This window comes from Sardina pilchardus, chromosome 11 (assembly GCF_963854185.1).
Source record: "Sardina pilchardus chromosome 11, fSarPil1.1, whole genome shotgun sequence".
Taxonomy (NCBI): domain Eukaryota; kingdom Metazoa; phylum Chordata; class Actinopteri; order Clupeiformes; family Clupeidae; genus Sardina; species Sardina pilchardus.
In genome coordinates this window covers 2453049-2480887 of record NC_085004.1, presented here as the reverse complement: position 1 = coordinate 2480887, position 27839 = coordinate 2453049, and the positions used below count along the sequence as shown (strand labels likewise).

At 41.9% G+C, this 27839-nt stretch overlaps 2 protein-coding genes across 6 annotated transcripts in view; both read right to left on the bottom strand.

Annotated features, from left to right (window-relative positions):
• Positions 1 to 13951, bottom strand: part of trpm7 (transient receptor potential cation channel, subfamily M, member 7) — a 36072-nt gene extending 22121 nt beyond the window's left edge. The window contains exons 1-11 of one of the 3 annotated variants that reach the window (XM_062548831.1): positions 13802 to 13951; positions 7550 to 7629; positions 6943 to 6981; positions 5778 to 5976; positions 5242 to 5455; positions 4603 to 4727; positions 3788 to 3959; positions 2512 to 2686; positions 2248 to 2371; positions 2047 to 2119; positions 328 to 428 (exon numbers count right to left, since the gene is read on the bottom strand). In XM_062548831.1, the coding sequence (XP_062404815.1) occupies positions 328 to 428; positions 2047 to 2119; positions 2248 to 2371; positions 2512 to 2686; positions 3788 to 3959; positions 4603 to 4727; positions 5242 to 5455; positions 5778 to 5976; positions 6943 to 6981; positions 7550 to 7629; positions 13802 to 13804 (1305 nt within the window). In that variant the 5' untranslated portion in view covers positions 13805 to 13951. Of the gene's footprint in view, positions 1 to 327; positions 429 to 2046; positions 2120 to 2247; positions 2372 to 2511; positions 2687 to 3787; positions 3960 to 4602; positions 4728 to 5241; positions 5456 to 5777; positions 5977 to 6942; positions 6982 to 7549; positions 7630 to 8370; positions 8477 to 13801 lie in introns of those variants that run through there. The other 2 variants (XM_062548830.1, XM_062548829.1) reach the window with 2 other exon arrangements.
• Positions 13952 to 17768: 3817 nt separating this feature from the next.
• Positions 17769 to 27722, bottom strand: zgc:123258 (uncharacterized protein LOC641502 homolog). Of its 3 annotated transcripts, XM_062548874.1 has the most exons (17): positions 27511 to 27722; positions 27024 to 27134; positions 26719 to 26895; positions 26512 to 26601; positions 26285 to 26418; positions 25871 to 26019; positions 25684 to 25780; positions 23825 to 23926; positions 23285 to 23366; positions 22629 to 22703; positions 22244 to 22300; positions 22014 to 22067; positions 20914 to 21013; positions 20738 to 20818; positions 20424 to 20584; positions 19385 to 19418; positions 17769 to 18294 (listed from the first exon to the last, which is right to left on the bottom strand). In XM_062548874.1, exons 1-17 carry the CDS (start codon positions 27556 to 27558, stop codon positions 18254 to 18256), a joined length of 1593 nt encoding a protein of 530 aa, XP_062404858.1. In that variant the 5' UTR covers positions 27559 to 27722; the 3' UTR covers positions 17769 to 18253. The 3 variants fall into 3 exon arrangements, with proteins under 3 accessions (XP_062404858.1, XP_062404859.1, XP_062404860.1); XM_062548875.1 differs by lacking the exon at positions 19385 to 19418; XM_062548876.1 differs by lacking the exon at positions 22014 to 22067.
• Positions 27723 to 27839: the final 117 nt, after the last annotated feature.

Genomic DNA, 27839 nt, shown 5'->3' with positions numbered 1-27839 from the left:
ACATGAACATTATATTTTTATCTAATCAAATCAACTTCTCATTTAGCACAACTACTTTGACTTTATTTTATATACTGCTATATATTCAGTAAGATATCACAACTAATAGATCTAGGCTATGGATATCTTTCCAGTCAGCCTTTCAGTTAAGAACAGTCATAAAAGCCTGTTGGCATATTCATAAAGGATAAGATAACATTCATAAAAGAATAAAAATTCCTTGAGAAAAACTTTTTTTGCTGCTAAAAATAGGTAAGGTTGCATCAGTGTGTGTTCCTTGGCTCCTTTCTAATAATCTGAAATTACAGCTGCCTGAAAGACACATACCAGTAACTGCTGTCCATACACCAACACATGATCCTTGGCTATGTCCACTCGGTCCCAGGCCAGGGTTAGGACGAGCTGGTCAAAGGCAGAAGCACTTGTGCCTGTAGAAACAAAGGAAGCCGACTCGTTGATAAAACTGTATCATCAATGAACAAGTGATAAACTACAATCAGAGAGGGATAGCAACTTTGATCTGGCGCTACAGCCTTTAAGTCAATTCTATACATGCACCATTTTAGTACAGGGCTACGCTCCCTCCCTTCTCTAGCAATCTGCACAACTTGAAGATTATCCATTGATATACATTGTCCATTAGAGTTTAATGAACTCATTAAATGTGCAAGCACTGTACATTTTCGCTTTATCTGCAATATAAACTGGCAGAAGAGTGATGATTTTAAAACATGTATACTTCATTGCACGCCTTCATTGTAGAATTATTTCATTCTTTCAGACACCAGAGCAAGTGCTATTCCCTCTGACTGTTTTTCTGCTGACAGTTTACAATGAAGCACCAGGACAAAAATAATTCATAATATGTTTCACAACACAATATATATACAACATACACAAGGAAATCTATAAAGGTATATAGGATGACAGCATAATGATGTGGAAAAGTTGGGAACGTTTAAGTAAAACATTAAAGACTAATCCTGTGGGGTTAACAAAAGTGGGCAGAAGCTCTCAGCCTGCTATGTTGTCTTAAGGGGCCAAGGAAGGGATGCCTTACTGGTTCACCAACAATAATAGAGCACTGACAGGGAAATATTTAAACTCTCAAGCACACCCTCTAGAGAGCTTTAAATGGACAAACTGACCAAACTTGCTTTTCCTTCGGCAGAATTGTCTTATTGGCAACATGTTACATAGGTTATAGGTGGGACAGTAAGGCATACCAACAGTATTGTCTATCCTATCTCCTGACTATGACAACATCGAAAGCACATACGCGTCACCAGACTGGCACAAAGAGATGTTTACTCAACACAGGTGAATGCCCAGCAATGTTTTCTCTCAAAAGCCCTGAAGTACAAAAGCTCAAACTGCAGTAATAACGACAGGGGAAACAAAAAAAAGAAAAAGAAAGAAAGGGAAAAAAAAAAAACGCTTTGTAAGATAAGAGTCCAACAACAGAAACTTAAGGAGTTTCCCTGCGAGTGGGTTTCCTTGTGTGGAATGCAGGGGGGGAAAGCGTTGCCTACAGGGGAGGGCTCTCCCGCTGCTCGTCTGTGTGGATGCTAGTCGGCCTGCTCCAGCGCCTGAGGTCCCTGAGCAGCGAAACCCAATGCGGGCTTTGGCCACATGCCCTGCTGCCACAGAGCCGAGAGCCCACAGGAAGAGCGTGTGACAGAGCAGGACCGGACGCTCCCCCCCCCCCCCCCACCCCCCACCCCCACCCCCCCACATCATCACCCTGCCTGCACATCCACTTGGCAACGGGGGGAGACCGTTCCCAAAACACATCTATATTAATTTAGGGAGCGAAACCGTCCAGAATGTAAACAAGCGCAGTGAACCCCAATCCCGCCGCGCTGACATCTGTGTGCGATTAGACGCATGAGGACACAGACTCACGGGTCACGGGTTTCATCTATCACCAGGCATGATATGGGACCATGAAAACCTTTAGATTCATGTGCGCCATTAGATAACAGGGTACAAAGCATCATTAAGGCTTTATCTTTGCAATAGAAAAGGAAGATTTTTTTCACCTACCTTTTAAGAAGGCTTTGAGTATGGCAACATCTATATCTTGGTGCTCCTCTGCTCCTACATGAAAGACTGTAATCTTTTATATTGCCAAAAGGGAAGAGGGGGGAGGGGGAAATGATTAGGACAGCAAAACTATGGTCAAAACAAATTATGTATTACAAAATAGTTTAAACATGGTGCTTGGTGTTGATCGGTGTTATTTACCAATTCTTTGTTCTTCATGCATTCCATTAACGTCTGGAAAAGGTGGATGGCGTCACTGTGGCTGAAGTTGAATGTCTTCTTGATTGTAGCGATGATGTCGGCCTCAACACCGTCTGGGAGTCCCCTGAAAGGCAATCATCAATACCCCCTCCGTCACAAGCTGATCATACTCTTAAAACCCTTGACCAAAAAAACCCCTGCTGAGCACCATATTGTTAATGAGACGGCAGGCTACACTGTCGTGTGCAGGCTTCCTGCGCTCACCCTCCTTCTTCGGTCTGCTTGTGCACGTAGGCCAGGATGTCAGCGGCCCGGCCGGTACCCTCACACACCACCACGGGCACTGGGGGGCTCTCCTGCAGGTAATCCAGCACCGTCAGGATCACATTGGGGCCCCCCTCAAAGATCAGGGCCACCACCGGGACACCCTGACCGATCCCTGTCCACACACACACACACACACACACACACACACACACACACACACACACACACACACACACACACACACACACACACACACACACACACACACACACACACACACACACACACACACACACACACACACACACACACACACACACACACACACACACACACACACACACACACACACACACACACACACACACACACGTTTACATTGACAGATTTGACATAAACAAAATGCACACTAAAAGCACATCTGATAGCACATGTCCGCAATGTCACTGAAGAGGCTCATCACATGCGATGCACCAATTCCAAATGATTCGTTCTGATTATGTGTTCCTGTATTTGTTAAGCCATTACCTTTTCACTGCACTAAGAAATGTATTGCCAAGCAATTTTCACAAATATATTTAGTTCTTCAAAATGACTCATAATTCTAGTTTAAACACCACAGAACAAGCCATGTTTGTGTCATTTGCATGCTCTGGCAAATTACTGTTTTAAGGTCACACGTCCATAAACGGCAAAATAACAATTTAGGCTGTATTTAACTTGGAGTGATAACAGTCATCAGCCGCGGCCCCACAGAGGCAATTTTACGGCAGCAGTAATCCTAAGAGTAAGCTATATTAAGACTACGCAGAGTCACAGCACAGGCCTTCAGTTCAGAGTCTTGATTTTAAATGTGTTTTTGATTTAAAATGTGTTTTTAACTGGGCATCCAAGTCGGAAAGTCCGATTCAGGGAGGACCCACACAAACAGGCTTTTACACATTTGACATGTCCCCGTCTATCAGGGGTTCGGACTACTCCAGTAGCCCCAGTCTATCAGGGGTTCGGACTACTCTAGTAGCCCCAGTCTATCAGGGGTTCGGACTACTCTAGTAGCCCCAGTTTATCAGGGGTTCGGACTACTCTAGTAGCCCCAGTTTATCAGGGGTTCGGACTACTCTAGTAGCCCCAGTTTATCAGGGGTTCGAACTACTCTAGGAGCCCCAGTTTATCAGGGGTTCGGACTACTCTAGGAGCCCCAGTCCATCAGGGGTTCGGACTACTCTAGTAGCCCCAGCGGTGGAGGGGCATGAGGCTGAAGGGAGGCCCTTACTGGCGTGGATCCTCTGCAGGTTGATGTGCTTCTCCAGCTCTCGCCGCAGGTTGACCTCGGCGCCGTATTTCCCCACGGTCCCATCATCCACCAGGATGAAGTGCGAGTGGAGACTGTTGAGCACGTTGAGCTTGCTCAAGGGGTTCAGTAGGGTTTGGTATGGGGCGACCACCTGCACAGTGACAGTTATTTCGTTATCACACTCTTGTTTATTTTTTTTTATCTTTTCTATCTTTCTCCCATGTTTTCCCCCCCAAGTGACTCTCTATTCCCTTCCACATGCCACTATTTACATAGAAACAGAGTGCTCTATAGCTTTAAGGGGGCTAAACAATCCAGAGGCCTGAATACTTTGGACCACCTGTTCTCCAAGCAACTTGGCCCACCATCAGTCAGACATGTTTGCCAACAATCAATCATTAACTGAGCACCACTGAAAGGGACACATATCCTATGGCAAAGTACCTCCATAATCTACACAAGATGCTGTGATGTATATATTGTTAAATCAACAGAGACATTTGTGTTGTGTTGTGTTGTGTTGTGTTGTGTTGTGTTGTGTTGTGTTGTGTTGTGTTGTGTTGTGTTGTGTTGTGTTGTGTTGTGTTGTGTTGTGTTGTGTTGTGTTGTGTTGTGTTGTGTTGTGTTGTGTTGTGTTGTGTTGTGTTGTGTTGTGTTGTGTTGTGGTGTGGTGTGTTGTGGTGTGTTGTGTTGTGTTGTGGTGTGGTGTGTTGTGGTGTGTTGTGTTGTGTTGTGTTGTGGTGTGTTGGGTAAGGCTGACGTCCCAGAGGGCATTAGAGAGAGGCTGGACTCACATCTCTTCCAATGAGGTCGTTCCTATTCTCTATAACCCCCCAGGGGGCAATCCCAATAGTGCAAATTTTCCGTGAGGATCTCGACGAGTGCTCTTTCAGGGCGTCCCCAACATGTTTGGCCACACCTGCACAATTCAAAATGCAAAAAAATAAAAAAAAAAACAGCAGCTCAGGTCAGCAAAGTTGAGTCTGGCAAGAGTTCCACCTGACGTGTTACTTACTCCCAAATCCCACAGAAAGTCAAAACAGAGGTGTGTTCAGTCACTGTCAGCCAAATAGGAAGACAGATGCCTGTAGTTTAAAACTAGCAGCCTCTTAAAATAGTGCTGCTCTGCTGCATTAGGCCTGTCTGGCCCATCTACCCTTGACCCCGTCATTACCAATCCCAGTAAATATCACGTTAGATAATTGGCCCACACACACATCTCCAAAAGCGTATCATTAACTCCTTGTTTCTCAGTCTTCCATTAGTGGCTCTTTGGCAAACAACACCCTAGATAAGCTGGCATCCAACGCTTCATCCTGGGTTTTCAATGTTTTTCTAATCAATTCCCTGACAAATGTAGTGTGTGTGTGTGTAAATATGCTGTGATAAAATGCTTGTGTTGGGGCAATGGAGCTGTGCTTTGAGGGTCTTGCCTGTGTTGACCCCACCAGTGAGGATCCATGCTCCGGTGGTGACGGCAGCTTTGATCAGGCCCTTCCCCACCACCTGCTTGATGCGTGGATGCAGGTCGAAGTTCTGGACGCCTCCATGGACAGATATGAGGATTTTGGGAAGTTCCATCTGCCATTCTTTCAGCATGAGGCGAAGGACACTCTCTGGCTTCGAATCGTAGGATAGTCGACAGTACTGCAGAGAGAGAGAGAGGACACGACTTAAGTTACTTAAGCAATTGGGAGCGCTGTGGCGCAGCAGGCTACAGCGCTCATACCACATTCGAGTCCGAGTGCCCACGGGGACCCAGGTTCGAATCCGACCTGCGGTCATTTCCCAGTCCCACCCCATCTCTTTCTCCCACTTACTTCCTGTCTCACCCTTCACTGTCCTATACAAATAAAGGCAAAAAAAGCCCCAAAAAATATACTTAAAAAAAAAAAAAAAGCTACTTAAGCAACACCCTGTGATTTAAAGATGACCCCGAGCCACTGTGTCTGAGCTCTCCATGGCCCACCTTGGCTCTGTAGGAGTGGGATCCTCCCTGAAAGTTGATGATGCCGTAGGCGTCCGTGGGGTTCTCCTCGGTGTGCTTCTCCACGGACCACTCCTCCAGCTCGGGCATCTCATTCTCACCCAATTTCACATCCGAGTATTTCATGGCCAGGCTGGCGGTGAAGCCCGCATGCTGCCTGACCAGACGCCCACAGCAGCACCTGCGGACACAAGGACCCACAAACGCTGCTTCTTTAAAAGGGTGGGTTTTGAACATTCTAACACAAGATTCCATTCCGCAACAATTCAACGTTCTAAAATTCTATGTAGAATTCAATGAACCCAGATATTCTTTAGAATGTTAATTTTCCAACATTCCAAACACACCGGTGTGACGGTACACTCTTAAGGGTTAACATGTAGAGTAATGGCATGAGTCCCACAAACGCTGCTTAGCATGTAGAGTAATGGCATGAGTCCCACAAACGCTGCTTAACATGTAGAGTAATGGCATGAGTCCCACAAACGCTGCTTAACATGTGGAGTAATGGCATGAGTCCCACAAGCATTTTATTTCCATAATTACCGGAACTAATACCACTATCATGATAACGACATGTAATTGCCATTAAAACCTCCCAATAACACTCTCTCTACATAGCATATTTCACGTCTAACTTTTGCTTCTATTTCTCTGCTGCTTTAGAGTGGTGTTGGGTGTCATGGACCCCAGTAGCCAAGAGGCCTGATACTAGATCAGTGCTGGGGGAGGGGGAATCCTTTGTTCCCGTAAACCCTTCAGGCCACATGAGATTTTCCACCTCACACCCTCATACGTACAGTATATGCCAGTAAAGGCTGAACCCCATCCAAATTTCATGCTTTGAATAACAGTAGGGAACACAATTACATCCTGGCCTTCGAAGCCCAGGAACTAATTGCTTCCTGCAGAGGGGTGGTGCACAGCTTTGAATACCAGCCCTGCCCAAAACGGGAGATACGAGGCCAAACTCAGCTGATAACGCTGCTACAGTCACAGCCAATCTGGTTATGTGCTAATAAGACATTCTACACATTTAAAAATACAGATGGTGTTATCTAAAATGATGGATAAAAGTAATCGTAGGCAAACTACAGAACAACGCTTTTTGATGAAAATCACACTGAATTAAGTAGATGAGACTTACCGCACTAGCTGCTGGCAGACCTGGCATCCTGGAAGACATCTAGACAAATAAAGAACAACAACACAAATCAATATTTGCATTATACATATGGTGCTTGAGTGTAAAACAAATCTACACTGCCTGGTAACTTGTTACTGATTCCTGCTTCATGTTAACAAGGGTTTATACAAACCCCCCACTTCTGTTAGTTTAGCAGTTCATCAAATCACTCAGTAACAAAATGTCAGGCTCCAGGTCCTGGAATGTTCTGACTGACTTATTGTTTTGAACACTTGAAGAACTCAAAGGCCTAGAGAGGAATCGTCAACGTATTGGTTTGGATAGGCAGCAAAGGATTTGATCTGTTCAGACAACGAATGATAAAGAATGAGGAGTCTAAGTTCAAGCTCCAAATAGAATCCTTCTATAGACTTTCCACATAGAAGTGTGACATTCCAAGGTTTGGCAAAAGTGCAGAGGCTGAAAGGCAGCAATGTGATTGTTACACAAGAGTTTTGGACCAGAATTCTTCGTGCCATTTTTCCTGTACTTTATATTGGGCATTACACACACAATTTACATTTCAGTGGCATTGGCACTGTTTAAGGAGCAAGCAACCATACTATACCTGTGGGGGTCTTTTGACACTGGTAGTATATATACACATTCCCTCTTGGTGAAAGTTCTTTCTATCCAGGATTTCTGGGACTGCACAGAACCAAAAGATCACAGCTTAGACAAAGGCAAAACAGGAAGATTACAAGTTAATGTAAACACAGAGTCACAAAAAAGGACACCAAGGAAAATGAAGGGAGAGCAAATATGGATAAAATAATTGATATTCTCAAATGCATGAATCAAATATCATTTTTTTCTTTCAGTTGCTCATGAACTGCATCTCCATTTCCTAAAAACCAAAGGCAAGCAGCAGCCATTCCAAAGCCCTCTGGAGTCCTCCTGCAGCAGCACTGCTGAAGCGCATCTCAAATCAACCAAAATGGCAAAGAGGTTATAAGTGCCCTGCTAATCCAGGGTTTAGTGAAAAATCCTACAGGATCAGTACACTACTTAATAAACAAATACATGTAATCAGGGAAAATCCTTTGTACCCCTAGTCCAGTGGAGGCCATTCACAGGCACAAACCCAATCACTCCACGCACTGCTTCCGGCACGAAGTTGCATGCAGCTGGAGGGACTTAAACTCCTAAGAATTTTTAATTAAAATTTCGAGCTCCACTACATTCCGTTTTTTTTGATAAAACTGTTCAGGGGCCCCAAAGACACTGGAGCCACGACATGCACCTGAGCACAAAGCAACAATGTCAAAGTCTCAACACACCGCCTACTGAAGAAACGCTGACACCATGTTAGAAATATCTACACTAATTAGCCAATTGCATTTGCATCGGCCAAAAAGAAAATTGAGCCAGGCGCTCTGATAGATGTACCTCAAAGTCATCCTCTTCGTCTCGCTGCTTCAAAGCTCGGTACAGGAACATAACCACAGTTCTTCCAGCATCGCCCGCACCACCCAAGCTGTCCAAATCCCTTAATCACTCTTTTCTTCCCATGCCACCGGTTTTCTCCGGGTGTCAAAGTCTAAAACCACGTATCGGAATCTTCCACGCACAAACAAAATAACTTTTCCAGGTTAAACGCTGAACAATCAGACAGAGGGTTCCGTCCAGCTACATCTCTGCCCTGGTTAATTTGTAAGGGTGTGGAGAAGTGGAGGTTTGGGGCTTGATGAATGTCTCTGCGCCAAGGCAGATTATTGGAGAGGAGCGAGGGGCTGGAACTGAGGGCCTGGTGATCTACGCCATGGACACCACAGCACCTGGAGAGGCATGCAGACACATTAGGCTCGCTCCCACATCCAAGGAGGTGGCCTCCCTGATTGCCCGTTTGCACCGCTGACACTGAGGGGGGGAGTGCTATTGAGAGCAAATCTAGCCTAGCCGCATGTTTCTGTCAGCCTACCTTGGCGCTACTATTTGGAAGCGTTCCTCACTCATATTCAATGTTATATAAGTAAGTATGAGGACAAGTACATATAGTGTTCTAACAGGGTAGTGGGGGAAAATCTACAGACACAGTTGGTCCAGAAGAATAACAAATGCTTGAGTTAATCTCAGACTGGTCATGAGTGAAACAGTAGCCCAACAACAGCAGGATGCAGTCCCTCTCTGGAAATGATTTCATAAGTGGCTTCCCCACATACAAGGCTTAACAATATGCAAAAGAGGCTTACTTGAGAGAGTCATGCCAACAGGAACCGCCGTAACATTTGCCAGAAAGTTTGTGCACATTTCAGAAACGCCATTCCGATTAGTTTAAAAAGCACTCTTAAAGGATTCATGGCAATGAGTTGAATGATGAAAGCATACCTCAAGGGATATTTCCTTCAACAATTCAGATGAATTCAGCTAGTGAATGGCACCATTCATGTAAGATTTTAAAAGAACCATCTTAAGATTACAGTATGTATCGAGTAAGTCGAGTGACTTGTCTGCATTAGGAGTTTAAAGGTATTTTATATTGTAATATTTGTACCGACTACCGAACTGTTTAGGTACAAGTCAAGATGTTATGTTCAATAAGTGTACCGAATGCAGTCTTCAAAGGCAGGCTTTTTTTGCATGCGAACCACCATGTTTCAAATTCAAGTTTCCACACAAACATATTAAGTGGCGGACAATGTCAGTTTGGTTCATGAATGGCAGAAAACATCTGGCACCTTTTCCAAACACTATTCCTGCTAATATGTGTTCAGTATTAGCGACACAGTCAGTGAATGCTAGGCTAGCTACTTAGAGTACTCATTACTGTACTGGAAATTAACCAAACTGTCACTTCAATACAGAGGTATGTAATAAAATTGTGATTTTTGTGTACAGTTAGCCCTAGCGTGTAGCATGTGATAGCTGTCCCTTACTAGGACGGTAGCTACTTAATTGGACCGCTTATGCTAGGCTAAGGTCCCTGAGCTGCAGGTCGCGCTGGGGAAGCGATCACATGGCTCCCCTGAGTGGGCCTTTGCTCCTCCTCATTCCCACACCGGTGAACTGTGCCACCACCTCAAGCCTTTTTCCTACACGGCAGTGGAGGAGAAATGGCCTGCAGCAACAGTTAACCTTCCTCACTTTCTAGTGCCCTTACTTGAGCAATTGTCTCAAGATAAGATCTGTCCCGTCACTTCACTCACACTCACATTCACAGACACACACACGCGTGCAGACATACAGGCACACACACCTAACTGTGCAGTCTGTTAACCAGACTTGCATTATCTGAGCACAAAGGTGCATAATTATCTAAAACTAACACAGAAGCCAGAAGGGGCATATTAACACTAGACTGCCCTTTACAGACAAAATGCACCAGTACGGGGACCATATCTTACACTAACTAAGGGCAAACCCATTTCAAATGTTTTGAAACCTAAACTGTAAACTTTGTTTCTTTTCTAAAACTAAACTTTGTTCCTTTTCTTTGTTCCTTTTCTTTGTTCCTTTATGAATGCCAGCATGCCAACATGACAACACATGTTAACCCAACAATTACTGCTTTCCCAGAAGGGCTCATCAAAATGGATTCTGTGAACTGGAGAGCACACAACTTTCAGTAAAAGAAGGCTAGAGAAATCACACATGACAAACCAGTTTTCAACAGCATGTGACTAGTGGTCTTAAGCTTGCCCTTTATCTAAAAATAAAGCCGAGAGCAAACACAAAACTTCCATGCCGCTTCTTTAGGACTAGACGCCATATGACATGTCTAAAACTCTCCGCTGCAAAAAAAAAAAAAAAAACTCTTTCTCTCTAACAAATACTTGCAACGTTTATGTTTTTTTCCCCTTTTCAAACCGAGGGCCTTGCTTCCATGGGTAATTGTAGCTTTGTCATGAAAATGAACACAAAGGCTAAACACACACACACATGCACACGCACGCACGCGTGCGGACACGGACACACACACACACACACACACACACACACAGAGCACATAAAGGTGGATAGAGAGGCTTGAGCTGCCTGCTAACACTGAGCCATAGGAGTACAAAGTGGCCCACTAGTGTTACATCAGCTGTGCACTGTGCCCTACATCCACACGGGATCCGCGAGTCCTTCAGGCGCAGCGGCAGCGCTGATGAGGAGGATGCTGCTGCTGCTGTTAGTGCCGCATCCCTACACCAAGGCTTTTTATGGAAGCACAACACCACAAGCATGACAACTGAGAGGGCGCCGCATGTCATTCATAAAAACACACACACACACACACACACACAGACACACACAGACACAGGCACACACACAGACACACACAGACACACACAGACACACACACACACCACACACACACACACATACACACACACATACACACACACACAAACACAGGTCCAGATGATGTTAAGCCCAACTCATCCCAGGCCAAAACGTGCTCCACTGGTCTCCCTTTTCTTACGGAAGATATTGATGTTGCTGGACTCCCAGCTGAGCTATTCTGAGCTATTTGATATTCACCCCCTGACCTTCTACATTGCATTATCGAGCATCTCTAATGTTATACCCCCTACCCCCCATCCCGACGCCAGATTAAAAGAAAGAGTTTCTGGGCGTCGCTCTACACAACTGGCAGTAAGCCATGAGAAAATGGCCTGTATGGCATCAAGGCAACTGCCTTAATATTGTACCACAATCAAGACCTCAGGAAGAGGGCAGAGCTTACAAGGCCCGATCATAAAAATAATCCTACAGTGGTAAGGCTTAATGTGTTATAAGGCCTGATGTATGGTAATTACACAATAGTTAAACGTCATGGTTCAAATAGAATACTGCACTCAAAAGCTGATGGAGGGTTAAAAGATTGTTATACTATTAGCTTTGATTTATGTTAACCTTTTACCACTTTATGCCCATCCTGTGACTGCTAAACCCATGGTTGGGGCGGAGGTCCCCGCCCATCCAGAACCACTGCTGAGTAGGAAAGCAGCAGGAGTAAGCTGAAACATGTGATGGTCTTAGAGGCTACAGTGCGAGGGAAAAGACCTCTACACATGCCTGCCAGCAGTCACGCCACAGAGGAGGTCCACAGGCCAAGAAACAAAGGAGTTGTTTGGCAGAATCTGATGCCAATGCTACATTTTATATGCACTGCTGCTACTGCACATGCATTATCAATGCAAAGACAGATGTAAAGGGGATGTAGATGAAGTCATGCAGACTGTGGCAGCCGATTCAAGACCCCCCCCCACCCCACCCCCCACCCCAACCATCACTAGAAAACAGTCTGTCAGTGACATAAACCTTTTCTCTTTTTTTTTTTTTTAGAAATAAACCCCTCTTGATTATCTTACATGTGCATCTGTAAGAATCATGCTAACCATAATAGAAATTGTTGTTAATAATAGAACCACAACATCTTCACACTCTGCTGTGAAGTCACTTATGATAAAAAAAAAAAAAAAATTGTATTGCTGCTTCATTAAGATAGACTGCACTGACCATATCTTTGTCCTACAAAAGGGGACAGTCATAAGGACATGTTTGGAAAGGCTGGATTTTCCTACACCTGTTATCTGCAAGGGGCATGCCATTACACCAGAATTCAACAATGAGGTTGGATATCCTTGTATGCATCTCTGGTAAGGATTTCAACTACTAGGGATTTCCATTGACATTATGTCAAATTTCCAGGGCTATTACTTCCAGAGTTACATTTGATATATGACACAAATACAAAAAAAGTAGTAGGATCAACCATTTCTAACCTGAACCCTGAAACAAAACCCTAATCTGTGTCAGATCAATCACTCAGGAGTCACGCTGCTGACGAAGTTGGTGACGCCAACTTGTGTTGAGCTTCTGGCGCGAGCCAGAGCGGTGCAAAGTGACTGTCCTTTGCGAGCCACGCGGACAGCACACCTGTCCTGCCAGGGGTTGCACGATCACTGACAGTTCATGTCAGAGCAAACGTGATGAAACTCCATACAAAATTTTCAAAATATTGACAATCCTCATAATAATTACTCCTCGTATTTTGTCAACCAATCATATGCTATTAGCAAATATTACATTGACACATAACGTTAACCAGTCAAAATACGAATCACAAATGACCCTTTTTCACGTTGGTCACCAAATGTTATCATACAAATGCTAAACCTTCTGATAAACTGAGTTGTGTGATTATATTTTGATCCCAAGGACAAATCGATTAAAGATATAAAGTTAAGCAAGACACCTGGTTGATTTGAAGCTGAATAGCCAGTCTGACAATTCTAATTGCTGTTTACAAATGGGTTGTTTGCTTGCTAGCAAAAAGCTTGAGAGCCTAGACCATTTTATACATCTAGCATATGAACAAAATAGCCAAGAAACCATATCAAACAATGGATTGTTAAATAGCAAATATGATAACTCAACATAATACGTCACTTTCGAACTCAAATGAGCTGGGTTAGCTGGCTAGCCTTACTTTCCTTTAGCTAACAACATTAGCTAAGTAGCTAGCTCACCAGAGAACGTTGGTCAGTGAGAGCATGCATGCACGAGTGGGCAAGTAACGCAAACTGCACATATCCAGCCTTTAAATATTATGGGCAAATCACACTGACTACTGGTAGGGACAATGGGGCTATACCCTAGCTAGCAGCCCAACAGAGTGTAACTTGCCGGTAAGAGAACTTAATTCTATCGGACGCACTACTAGCTATTGTCATCGGTCCCAGGCTTGACAGTCGGCATGCAACGACTTGCTCAAGAGACATTCCACTAACTCGTCTGACTGAAAGAGCTAGCCTGCTGCTTCAAATCTCCATGTGAGTCCCCCAGCATAACAAGGACGGGTAGAAAAGTATGAAATATCAAGTCGTACCATTCTCTTCACCGTTCAGACTCAGGAAGAGCTGTTTCGTGGCTTTTAGCCATCTATTAGCGGTGTTATCAGTTAGCCTTGAAAGGAAAGCCCAGTTGACGTTGGAGAAATCTGCCTCCGCTCCAGCTCCAGCGGAAGGTTGCTTTTTCATAATTGTGCGACTCCAAACTGACGCTGCGTGACGAGTCAGCTGAGTCAGCCCGCAGGTTAGTCACGTGAGGCAGGAGGAGCAAAATAAAAAAAAAAACCTGGGCATGTTCATGAAATCAGGGATGGAGTGAACAGGCAATTCACGCAGCGCCTATGGGCACATCACCGCCACAGACAGTATCACGCAGGGCCATTTTATGATTGCGCATGTGACTTTTACGAATCTACAATCCAAGGCATTGAGAAGCAGTATTTCTGAAGTATTCTTCTGTTTAAGGTTTATCAGAACCCCTCTGAGGTTGACCTCACAACATAAAAGCTTAACCTTTTTAATGCAGATATAGAAGTTTGTTGGTGGAGTGACTTTAAATACCTCTATATGGCCATAAGGCCTACACCAATGGGCTCCTACAATGCTGACATGGGTGGTGTTTGGGTATCTTTCTTGAAATAAGAGCAACATACCATCAGACATTCTAGTTTGGTCTGTTTTACATAGGCTCCCTATAGGCTCCTATATGACTATTAAATAGCTTTAGTGGCCTAGGCTACTTATGACAACTAAAACGTCTGGCTAATGTGAGAAAGAGGAACATGCAGACTGCAGCAGCAACACACATACTGCGTTTTCCCATCAGGAAGTCATGAATCATGTGCATGTCATAGGCTTTGTTGAGACATATGATAAGCCATCATGATACTTTTTTTTTGTTTGTACTTAGGTGCCTGCACTATGCCTGGACATTGCGCGAAAATGCAGGGTCTAAATGTGGGTAGTGACAGACATGATTATGAAACCCCTACGCCCATGCAAGGCCCTTTCACTATGCTACATTTTCAGAGGATAATATTGTACACTGTGTACTTGTAGTAGAAATATTTCATCATTTGCTTTGGTCATGACCCCAGCCTTTGATCACGCCAAACCTTGTCAACCAACTGCCCTTTGACCTGGCGACAATTAATAATTTAATGACGAGTCCTTTCCTCTTGACACAATGAAGAGAGGGCGACGCCTTAAATGCAGAGGGAAGACATAGCACTGGAGGTTCAGTCGGCCATCACCTTCAGCGGAGAGTTATGATGGCCTCCGAGCTCGTAGTTTTGACACCATTGCTGCCTAATAAATGTCTCATGTTGTCTCATGTTGTCTCGGTCTGCTTGCACTGAACATTTATACAACATATTGCACTGCATTTGAGATATTATACAAATTATGCCAACAGGTTATATAACCTTTTTGGTTTATAAACCTTTTTGGTTTCTAGCTCCACCAGTTATTTTTCATTAGCAGTAGGAGCAAAACTTAAAAGCTATACTGTTGTTGCCTACTGTCTAGCACCACTTGCCAACCATTCCATGGGTTATGGTTGGAATAGTTGGCAAGTGGCACAGGGCAGTAGGCAAGTTACATGGGACAGTGGCATGGTACTGTAGGCAAGTGGCATGGGACAGTAGGCGAGTGCCACATGCCAGCAACATCCAAAGTTTTTGCTCAAGCCATTCAAATGATACAATATCTCACTTCTAAAGTCTCAAAGATTACAGAAGAAGTCAAAAAACTAAAAACTGACCTCAAACAAATATTCAGCACTCTCTTTTCTGATTTCTCTGGTCTCCAGGCTATGAAAAAACGATTTGTTTATCAACTCTTTCCTCTCCTCATCAATTGTCCGACCCTCCAGATTTCCCTATAGAAAACCTTTTATAATGTAAACTAGCTCCACACCAACATGCTGCTTACACTGATGTTTCAGTTTCTTCTAATCATATTTTATAAGAGAGTCAAAATCATGCTTTCATTTATTACTGCACCTGCTGGTAATGTTTAAAGCAACACTTGCAACAATTGACGTGTGCTTTTAAGTAGGAGTTTTGATAACTAGCAAATTCATGTTGGTATGCCATGTGATTAATACCTGTGTTGTTACACCAAAATTCAGCTGCTTGATGTGTGAATTTTTCATAGAGGACTCCCACTTTTATAATGATGCTTTTACTGAAGTAAAGGACTGTAAAAAAAAGGCGGAAATCTAGTTAACATCCTGCACTTCAATAACTTCCCTTAAAGTTTTAAATAACAATGGGACATTGTATCAGAGATGGTACATACTGTACTGTCCATATTCAAATAGATACTTCTGTAAAAAAGAGACTAGTAAAAGTACAAGTAGTGATTCAACTTCTTAACTCAAGTAAAAGTAAGTTACTAAGTGCAGGCTCTGAAATGTAGTATTATAGCCTTTTTTGAAGGACTATTTTGTTTCTGTAAAAAGAAACAGACTATACAACATTCCAATTTAACATCTGTAACTCCTTTAACTGTTTTACTGTCCCATGGAATTTCATTTTTTTTTTTTTTTTTTTAAATTATCAAGCAAACAAGCAAACTTGTTATGTAATACCAGGCCTGTAGACATTCTGATAGCAAATGAAGACGTTTTCCATTATCATGTAACCATCGTTTTGCCCCTGCCCCTTAGGTGCAGCCCTACAGATGCAAAGTCAACCCCACTTTTGCATCACTATAGTCCCATCTAGTTAGGTTGAATAGCCTTGTTGATGGGTAAGCACACAATTACCTTAAATACACATAGTTCGCCTCAAATGTAATAACACAAGCAGCAAGCCAGTTTTGAAAATGCAAGAAGTAGTAAGTACAGATATTTCTGTGAAGAGGAGTAAAGTAAAAAGTTGTTAAAAAGATAAATAATTAAGTAATAGATAGGCCTACGTAAAATGTGACTTAAGCACAGTACTTATTTACACTTTGTCACTTCCCACCGCTGTTCCCTATTGTATTTTGGTTTATGGCAACAGTAATGTCAGATGGGAACATCATAAGAGCACTCTTTGCAAAATAGAATGCATCTGGTCTTGTAAAATTAAACTACATGTTCATGCAGAGCAATCCTTGCTTGGACCTATAACCACACCTCCCCAAAACCATCACCATGAAAACATGAAATTGAGAACTGCATGTCCCTTTCTCTAATAACCACCGGGCCAGATATGTTTTAAGAGTAACAGATTAAAACTACTTTTCCATTTTACTCTTTTTAAAGCCCAGGTGTCCCGGTTTTGTGTCTCTTACGGCATGTAGTACATTTGTGCTCTTGAATATAAATGGTTCTAAAATGGTACATACCATAAACTCATTTTAAAACCATTTGAAATTTGAAATATCACGGATCGCTTTCAGTGTTGGATATGGATAGTAAAAATTCTTTGATAACACTTTGGCCCAATACATATATTTTTGTATTCCAATCGTATATTTTTGAAGCAATGTGTTACTGACAGATCAATTTGAGCACATGATGCTAAATACGATTCCAATGAGTGTAAATCACCTATGTTTGTATAGTTTACATATCTCAGTTAAGTTCAAGCCATTACATATGATCATTTAATATTTTCAAGGTTTCAGTCTCTGTTTAGGAAAATGCAAATACCCCAAATCCATGTTAAGATTGCTTGCAGTGCCATCACGCATAGCTAGTCAAATAATGCAAACCATTATGAAAGATATTAAAAGTATTTAACCATTTTCATAAATATGAAATGCAACTTCACTGATTTTTTTCTGGGGAGATATTTCTTACCCCTCAAGCTTGAAGGCAAACCATAGTTCTGTTTTTTCATGACCAGCCAACTGGAAACGGTCCTCATATGTTCAGAGAAGTAACTATATTGTGACACCTTATTCATCTAGTCCCTTTGGGGTTGCATTGTGAATAATGTATGTCATGTCATGTGCATCTTCTTGCTTTCCAGTTGACAAGATTGTTGATAGTCAAAAGTAAACTGAAACATGTAAACATCAGCAACACTTTTTAATGTGTTTAAGTTGTTTACAAAGAATAACATCAAAACAGACCTTAAAAGTCAATTTAAGGCATCAATAAGGCCCTTCCCTCCCTCAATGAATCCCGATCACCAAAAATGTACACCAAAGCTCTGAAAAATTAATGATACAAAACCTTTTTATACAAGTTGTCTGTTGCTTTATAATAAACATCTCAAACGATTAAAGTGCTTTGTCCAGTCACTTTTGTCTGTCACTGAGGCAAAAATGTCAGCAGTAGCCTTTGATATTCCAAAAAGATTTTACAGCATTACAAGGACAATTAAGCAAATGAAGATGTAATCACCAATCTAAATGTCAATTTAAAATCTAATAAAACCATGATTGATCATTATGTCATAACATTACCAAAGTCCCTTTCTGTTAAAGATGGAGTCATGTATACAAAAAGGGAAATATAGTGATCCACACATCCAGTGACTTATGAGTTACAATCAGCATTTTCTCTCCCCGCTGGTATATCCAGGTTCTCCATCTGTGAGGAAGACACCAGAAATACACTCTAGGTTAGAAATCTTATTTTTTTTCTGAGCTTAATGTAACATCTGAGACTGACATGACTGACAATCTCACATTGCATATAGATTTCGTTAACGCTAACTGAATTAATTATTTTTTTTCATATGAGTAACCCTGTGTTATTTGAAATCTATAACAGTAACATTCAGAGTATGTTACTTCCAGACAAGTTACTTCATAACATATAAAAGACATCAGTATTGAGTACACAGACTAGGGCTGTGCAATTAATCAAATTAATAGATTAATCGTGATTATGACTTCCAACAATTACGAAAATAGCATAATCGAAATATTATGATTATTTTGCTACATTCGGTTTCATAACAATGCTCTCCTTTTGTCTTGAGTTTACATGTATTTTTTCCTGTTGGATTATATTTAACAATCAATTAACATTTTTCAAAAATGTAATATTTTGAATGTGGATGATAGTTCCAAAATCACTGAGTATTCACGTTTAATAATCGTGATCTCAATATTGAACAAAATAATCGTGATAATGATTATTACCATAATCGAGCAGCCCTAACATACACTATTTACCGACTACAGACTCTCACATCAAGAGATGGATGTGTTAACAACACGTTTCAATGAGGAAACTTTAAATTAAAAAACTGCAGTGAAATGATCACGAAAATGGTTGCATGCAAACAATACTCTTGTATTTCCAGTCACTGGACATGGAAAGTGATAATGCCGACATGATGTGTTAGTCTGCGGACACTGGATGGTTAGAAAAACTGGGTAACACCAATACCACCAGCGAATGCAGAGCTATGATGTAGAAAGAGGAGCAGGATGGGTCTGCAATGGGCAAGTATTTAATCCAAACGACTGTTTGGACATGGAAGATGCTGAGCACAGAGAGCAGAGCTCAGCACATTCCCCAGAGTTCTGGCGACATCCAGTGGCCTCTTAGTGGGAGTGGGTAGACATGGAGGCTTGAAAGGGTTGCATAGGAGGAAAAAACACACCACCACAACTACACAACAAACGGCAGAAAGCAAGCAGAGGACAGCGTCTCAAACACCCAGACAGACCTTGCGATAAAGGCTCCCTGGAAGAGTCCAACACCTAATGGAACATCAAGTAGTAATTTGTTATCACTTTTTTGGCGAAGAGGAAATATCAATGCTATACATATAAACTAAACTTAAACGTGTAAAGTTTCTTTCAAAAGTCTCACTTTGTTTAACAATTACATCTGCAAAATGTCTTTCAACATAGTGTACATTTGGGGAGTTCAACAAATATAATATTTACTCCCTAATTCCCAAGGACACTTAGGTCGAAGCATACTGTAATTTCCAAACTATTAGCCGCGGCGTATACATTGATTTTGCTAAATTTCTTCAGTTATGAGGTAAATGCAAAGGGGCAGTTCATATGGTATTGACATGGTTTTGTTTCTTTTACGTTGTATAAAAACTGGCCTGCTGTTTATACACAATGCGGCTAATATACAGGAAATTACTGGTAGCGTAGAGCTGTCTCACTGGGAAAATATTCCCACTTGCTTCCTAACTGCTGATTGGATGGATTCACATTTCTTTTAATTTGAACAATGTAATGTGTTTCAATAGCACAATATCCGATAAAAAAACCCGAATAGCTAATATTTCGGTTCGAATAATCTTATACTACCTTTCCACAGGTTTTCATGAATTACATGATTGGATGATTACATTAACTTTTTTTTTTTTTTAATTCCACTTAGAGCACCACATCAACAACCATGGGAACATGGAAGATCACGTTCGCTTAAGAATGAACTTAGTTTTGTTTCAGTTAACACTGAGAACATAAAGAGAGCCATCAGCTGAGTGTCTATCCATCTACTGAATACACTTCTTGTGCATTTTTGTATAGTTCCTCATGCGCCCTTCCTCTCTTTCTTTTTAAACAGAAATGAAATCTCAACCGCTGGCCAACAACATGTGACAATATCTGACCTGCTCCTCCTGCTCAGTGCGTGCAAAGCCTGGGTGAAGATTAGTGGACTATTAATCATAGCTCTGCTATCAAGCATACTGAGCTAGGCGCGGACTTGCCTATGCGCACACACACACACACACACACCTGGTAAGTGGTTCCTGCCCAAAACTGCTGCATCTCTCTCCGGCTCCACGCCACCACAGCACTGGTGATGAGGGTGAAAGGCACCAGGTACAGCAAGGCTGGCTGTCCCATCTTGGACAGGAGCATAACCGCGAAAGTCACGATCATGCCCAAGAAGTAGGCTGTTGAATTAAAGACAAGAATCAGAGGCTGTACTCATTGGTGTCCACAATTGGTGACTGAAATCTTACAGTGAGTCCAAAGATTTTTTCCACTAGAAATACCATTATTGCGAAATCTTTCCAACAGAAGGAATCTCTGCAATCAAAATGTACCTATTGTGCAGGAAAAGAAGTAAACTCTCTTCGAGCTGCCAGTCCAGACATCAAACCTGTGGCAGTAGGCGATCAGCAAGCCTAAACAACAAAAACATTTGCTTTTTCTTTAAAAAAAAAAAAAAAAAGACTATTAACATTACCCAGGAAGAATATATTGGATGACATTATTTCACCTGGGACAATGATGTCTCCATAGCCCAGGATTGAGAACTGCATGCCACATAGGTTCTGAGCCCAGGCAGAGAACCTGGGGACCCTCATGACCACCGGAAGCTGAAAGGCAACAAGGAGCTAAGCACTGGAGGACAATCTACTGAGAAGAAGTAGAAGACATCTCAAAAAAGAAGGGCAACATCTAAACAGCTTTTAAACCTCATCCAAAAAAGAGATGCAATATGCTATTCTACACATACTGTAACATATTAAGTGTATAAAGCACTTACAAAATTGCAAAAGTAATTGATTGTGAGAGTAACCGCTAGCTTCCGAATACTACATACTATATACTACATACTACATACTACACACTACATATAGGAGTACTTGCAAATAATTTTGTAATTAGCACTCTCCCGTTTGTTTTCTGTGGGAGCATGATCCAGGAAACTTGCAGAAAAATAAATAATTAATATGAATTTGTCACACTCCAAAAAGTTTAATTTTTAATATATATTTTTATATTCATATTCTGTATAAAATAATTTCAAGCATTTAGATGTTATCCCATTAAACCAAAAAGAAATCTGCAACACTCTACAACATGGGAACTAACAACAGATACACGGTCACAACAAGGACACAACAGACACACACAAACACAAACAGAATCCCAACATGTGTCTGTTAGTAATCAAAGATACAGCATAGCTTTAATATAAATTCCATCAGACTATCAAACTAACAGACTTTCAAAGTGAGGAAGTATTTTTTGAAAATAAGCACCATGAAATGATATGAAATACTATTTTCCCAGTGTTAGGATGCAACTGATGCATTAATGTAGTAGAACAACATACTAACACATCGGAATTCAGAAATAAACCTGGGTTTTAACTCCAAGCTATGATCCAAATAAGGGTAAAAGCTCCAGTCACATGAGCAAGGGGATTTATATTTCAGACAGCTATTCTCTAGGACTGTCTAGGAGCGTTGTGTGAAAGATAAATCCCTTCATAGAAGAACAACTATGAAACAGCTGGCCACTCTCTCCGAGAGCTGGACAACATGTACTTTATACCCGTTTCCCCATGAAGAGGTGAAAGGTGGGTCTTACTTTCTCATAGGTGGGTGTGGGGTCGGCTGGTACTTCCACAATGTTACCATCACTCTAGAACCAGAGCCAAGCCCAAATACACAGTCAGTAATCTGTCCCTGACACAAACAACCACAGAGGCGCAGCAACGAAAATCAAGTGGGCAGTGTTAATGACGCGTTTCCCTGTTATGCTAACCCTCTTAGCAAACTCCCTTCAGTAAAAAAAAATGACCTCCTGGTCATTCTCACCTTCTCCCCAGCAGACTCTGGCCCCAGGGCAACTTGGACCATGATGCTCTCTCCATTCTGTAGACAGCAATACAGAATGCAACAATCTTAATTCTATGTACTGGGGTGCGCTTCCCAAAACATTAGTTGCTAACCTTGGTTGGCAATGGGAAATTGCATTGCAACCAATAAAGTTGCTAACTTAGTTACTGATGTTGGTATGTAACTATGGTTTTGGAAAACGTGCCCCTGAATAGTAAAAGAACAATACATAAAACACACAACAGTCTAAAGTCTAAAGGAGAAACTGCTTGTGCTGTGTTATGATGTATGGTACAATGGGTAAATCCCTCCCTATGTTATGAGCAGGGACTAATCAAACAGGTGTGTGTGTGAAGTGACCCACCGGCGTGAAGAAGGGAGTAATGAAGACAAAGAACACATCGTAGAGGAGCAGCAGGCTCAGCAAGATCACACATATCTGTAGAGAAGGCAAACAGGGAACGAATACTGCATCACAGACAACACTCGTGATATGGCCAGCGCGTCCTCTTTGTGTTGTGGTGAGATAGCATGCATGTGTGATGTGAGGTGAGACGCATAGTCCCTATGCGTGTCTAATTACTGTGCTGGAATGCACTAGGTATGTTAAGCACAGCACGGCTATATGGAGGATGCCGAGCCACTGTAATAAAAAAGGATCACTGCACACCATTGGACTACACTTTTAAGATTTTATTTCTGAGTAACGCGTTTCGCCATGCGCTTCCTCATCCTTTTTTCTTTTCTATTAATCGTAAACCTGCAAGTCACCAGCACCCAACGACCCAACTTAATTGGCTGTGCAAGGGGATTTTGGATTTTTCCACTGTAATATAGCTTCACCAAATGTTGGGGATTTCAAGCACGTCACGTGGAAGCCAAACAATTTCTGGAAAAGACTGCTATGTCATAAACGTCATCCTATGTTATGATTGCTGTCATAAACATCATATCTGATCCATTCAAAAGATCCATAATGTACTGTGAAAAGTAAACATTAAATAATCAGTCTGTTTTTACCTTGAAGTTTGAGAGGGTGATTGTTTTCATGAAATTCAGACAAAAGGCAATGCCCAACAAATCTTGGAGTATCCAGATCCATCTAAATAGATGAAAAACCTTGTTTTACCGAGTCCAATAATAAACAGCATGTCCATCACCAGATTACTGACTAACAATTCGTAAGAGTAATAAGATCACTTGCAAACATTTATAACAACACAAAATGTAAGTTTAAAATGTCTTAATTTACAATGGTCTGATACTAAAACATGGTTCATTCAACAATGGTTCATTCAACAGCAGCCAGGAAAGGAGATGCATGACAACACCATTTTCATGCCACCTTTTCAGACTGACCCAGACCTAACGTAAGTGTTTTATGAGCCCAGACAAGATGTGTATCAGTAAAAGAATCTCTTGCAGAAAACAACAGCTGAACTTTCCCCGTTCTAAAAAACACTCCCGACCACTTCCTGACCACACAGCCTTGCCTCCCACTTGCTGTGGAGTGGCTGGAACAACAGCGTGCATTGATGAGAGCGGGCCTCCAGACAGTACCTGTCCTCATTCCTGTAGACTCCCCAGACCACAGCCACGCTGACACACAGGGCCGCCAGCACTAGGGATCTCACAGAGAAATCTTTGCTCAGGCAGGAGAAGCTGAGGGAAAATAAGACGGCAACAGTAGGTCAGAAAACGTGTGTCACCCGCAGACATGCTCAGCAAACCTCAGGATGAATCACTGGAGCTACGCAACACAGGGACATGTGACTGTACGCCATAGCACTGCAGCAGGGGGGGGTTTTGGAACACACCCTCTTGAGCACTCCCTTTAATGTCAGATGAGTCAGGCCAGCTTCCAATGCATAAGATGGAACTAACTATAAACTCCAAGCAATTCAACAGGGCAAAAGAATGTTGAAACGCTGAAATACAACTGCCAGTCCTAATAATCATCAGAACATTTTTGCAGTTGAAGGAAAATGTATTTAATTTACTGTTTCTCGAGTCAAAGAGGGAGGCTATCCTGTTTACTATATTTTCACTCTCAAAACATTAACTTTTCAGGTGAGAGCATTAACTTTGATTCTTGGGCAATTTCAGGTTTCCACAGAGCATGGAACCTATGGATCTTTTTGTTGATTGCATGCGCCCCACTGAGAAATTTAAGCTGAGATTTCGCATCTTGGCTTATAAGCGGCTAAAGAATAAGTGCCTTTGCATCATGGTATATAAACAGAGACACTTGTTTATGATATAAGCCACAAATATTACACTATTTCGTAAATCCTACTTAAAGGGATAATCCGGAGTGATTTTTCGGACTATTGGGAGTACATACGTTGAGTTGACACCAAAATCATGTCATTCGGATGTATTTTGAGAAAGTTCGAGCTCACCGTTTTTAGCCAAAACTCGTTAGCCTGGACGTGACGCGGGCATGTCCTTTCGCCGCTACAAAACGCTATTTTTATACCTCTTCTACTGTTCCAAACAACACTACACTTACGTGGTAGTGAGTAGAGGATCCCTAAAGCCAAACCGAAGTATCCCCACGTCTTTATGTGGTCGGATAGAGAGTCCAGAATGAATTTAATCGAGTCCGTACCTTTCCGGAAATGTTAATAAAGCGTTGCCAGCTGCAGCAGCGACATTTCCGGAAAGGTAAGATAGCATTTTGTAGCGGCGAAAGGACATGCCCGCGTCACTTCCAGGCTAACGAGTTTTGGCTAAAAACGGTGAGCTCGAACTTTCTCAAAATACATCCGAATGACATGATTTTGGTATCAACTCAACGTATGTACTCCTAATAGTCCGAAAAATTGATCTAAAGTGCATTTCACTCCGGATTATCCCTTTAAAACTGCAACGTCTGCAACTGTTGATAACACCTTTAATTTCCATATTACCAAAACAACATTTTCATTAGACAATGTGGCCACTGTCAAGTTCAGACATTAGAGCTCCTGAGGGAATAAAAGATCAGAACTACCATCAGTCCGAGTGGACACATGAGTTGGCCTGTATGGACAGAGCAGGGTCTGTTAATGTTGTGCATTGAACGCTACAATTGCTTTGTTTACCTTGTTTTAGATTATGTTAACCAGATGTTAACCAGGTAATACCAGACAAACTACTTTGGCAGATTCTAGGTGGGCGTGGCTAGGCTAGGTGTTCAGCTTTTTCATATCATTTACAAGTATGCAGGGGACGTATTCTGCAGGTGACACATTAAGTCAGAAAAATAGGGTCATAAAAGCAATTAAAGAATTTAGTATTTTAGGCGAATGTAAAATAAGCAAGTGTAAGTCTAACATTAAAAAGTAGACACACGGGTATTTATGGCTCTCCCAGCTAAAAGGTTCTCAGCCCGTCATAGAGGTTCCCATGCAAACTGCAACTGTAATTAATCTCACCTGCATGTTCCACACCCAATCCTATTCAGCAGGGCATCCAAACAGCTATATAAGGCTGTTGCTGAGGCCAGGCAGAAGATGACGATGATAACATAAACTGAAAGAGGAACCAAGTTGACAATGTGAATGTGCTGAGCAATTGCAATGCTTTAGAAACTGTGCAAAGTTGGTTCAGATGGGCACTTACCAAGCCACCTGTAGAAAAAGTACATGAGCACCAGCATAGCGCACATGAGAGCCACGAAGATGATGACTTTCAGCGGAGAGTACAAAGACAGTTCTTGACTTGATGCATCATCAACCCTCCCCGGAAAAGCTCCTTCACTCTGTTTGTCCCTGATACGGAACAAGCCAAATGTCACATTCAACAGCACAAGTTCTGCCTCACCATTTACATTGTACACTCTATTTCAAATGCACAGACTCAAACACAAAATCCCGAAGCTTAATTAAGAGGCAGAAGGAGAAGATTTGGATGCCACATCCATAAATGCTCTTTCCAAATGATGTTTTACTTTAAGTAGCATTTTATGTGTAGACAGCAGTCTGATGCAGGATCCAAGTCATGTGAATTCACAACAAAACACATAGATTCACTCACTTTTCTGCTGCACCACTCCAGAAGCCTCCCAGCGCGACTGTAGACACTGCGATGATCAGCATCACAACAATGCTTACATCAAACATTGGCACAGGGGGGGCATACAGTCTTGCAGTCATATCCTTGCCAAAGACCTGAGGGGACACAGACATGTAGGCCATTTTCATTCTGACGTTGCCGTCTGAAACAACTATTGATATATGTCATGAAAGAACATTCAGTCTTACCTGCTGAGCATCAACAAAGTCTCGATAGCGCATAAGGACCAGCGGAATATGAACCTTCTCATATTCTGATTCATTTGCTGATGGTGGAGTCTGAAAATGTTAAAACATGTATTCCCTTTTTAATGCAATTACATACATACTAGTTCAAAGAGCAAAAGTAAATCTCAGGTAAATGTGTCTCTTTACGCTACTTTGTTCAGTGCCTACCATAGTCTTATTACTGGCAATGATGAGAGCAGCAGCTCCCTTTTCTTGGGCTACCAGTGCCTTCTGACTGAAGTCACATTGTCCCCTCATTACCACAAGTGCCTTTCCCTTCACATCTGGGATAGCAGAGGAGTTGCAAAGATAGCTGGACACCAGATTCACCACCTCGTACTTCACCTACAGGGAGAAAAGGCCAGATTCAGAAATTATATCCTCAACATTATTCTATGTCATGAATGCAAACTAATGGCGTCTGCTTGACACGAAAAATATGATTAATTTATGACCAAATCAGGTGGACTTACCGAATCTCTGAGAGAGTTGGAGAGATTTGTCCAGGCGGCATTGTAAACAAGACAATACTCTTTATCGATGGATTCATTCGAGATGTGCAAAATAGCCTCTTGAGAGTAGGTCTAGCATAAAACAGTATGAAAATGACAACACTAAAACAAGAATACTATTTCACAAAGACACTTTAGTCTTAAATCATATCTGTAGAAGGTGCACGATAACATAGGTGACGTTAGCGTGAACCAGTAACCTTTCGGTTTTCTTCGGAATTCCCCCGACATCAACCAATGAATAGCTAACTGGCGTATAGCTATTTTTGGTGTAATAACTTAGCGAAAATGTAACAGTTATTAACTTTGTGAAGAATAACTATACATACACACCAAACGGGTATGGGCAGTTCACAAATGTGGCATCAGAGACGGCTATTAACATACAAAAAACTGCGTGATTTGCTAGCTAGCTTAACTCGAAACGTTAGCAAGTTTGCTAACTCACCTGAGTCGACAGGAGAATGACAGACAGTATTATCCATAGTTTTGACATAATGTTGACAGTAGCAGTAGTAGTAGTGTAAGTACTGCTAGTACAGTTTATGTGTCCAGTCGAAAAAAGTAAATAGACCCAGCTAACATCGAAGTGATCTCCTGTTTATCAGCATACTGCTGTCTCGAAGTTGGAAAACAAACCAATATCACTTCCTCTTCCGTTTCATAACCCATCAGTGAGATGACAAGCCAAGTCACATGTTCACCAAAAAATCGAATTACCCAGCCAAGATTTTGGTTTCAATTTCTTGGTCTCAATTTGTTTAAAAACACTTAGTT

Bases quoted from the DNA above. Each gene is read 5' to 3' on its own strand.
- zgc:123258 (XM_062548874.1), bottom strand. From the start codon at position 27,558: ATGTCAAAACTATGGATAATACTGTCTGTCATTCTCCTGTCGACTCAG. The intron at 23,927-25,683 runs GTGAGATTAATT...ATTTTCCCTCAG, and splicing joins ATTGGGTGTGGAACATGCAG to CTTCTCCTGCCTGAGCAAAG. The intron at 22,301-22,628 runs GTGGGTCACTTC...TGCTGTCTACAG, and splicing joins TTACTCCCTTCTTCACGCCG to AATGGAGAGAGCATCATGGT.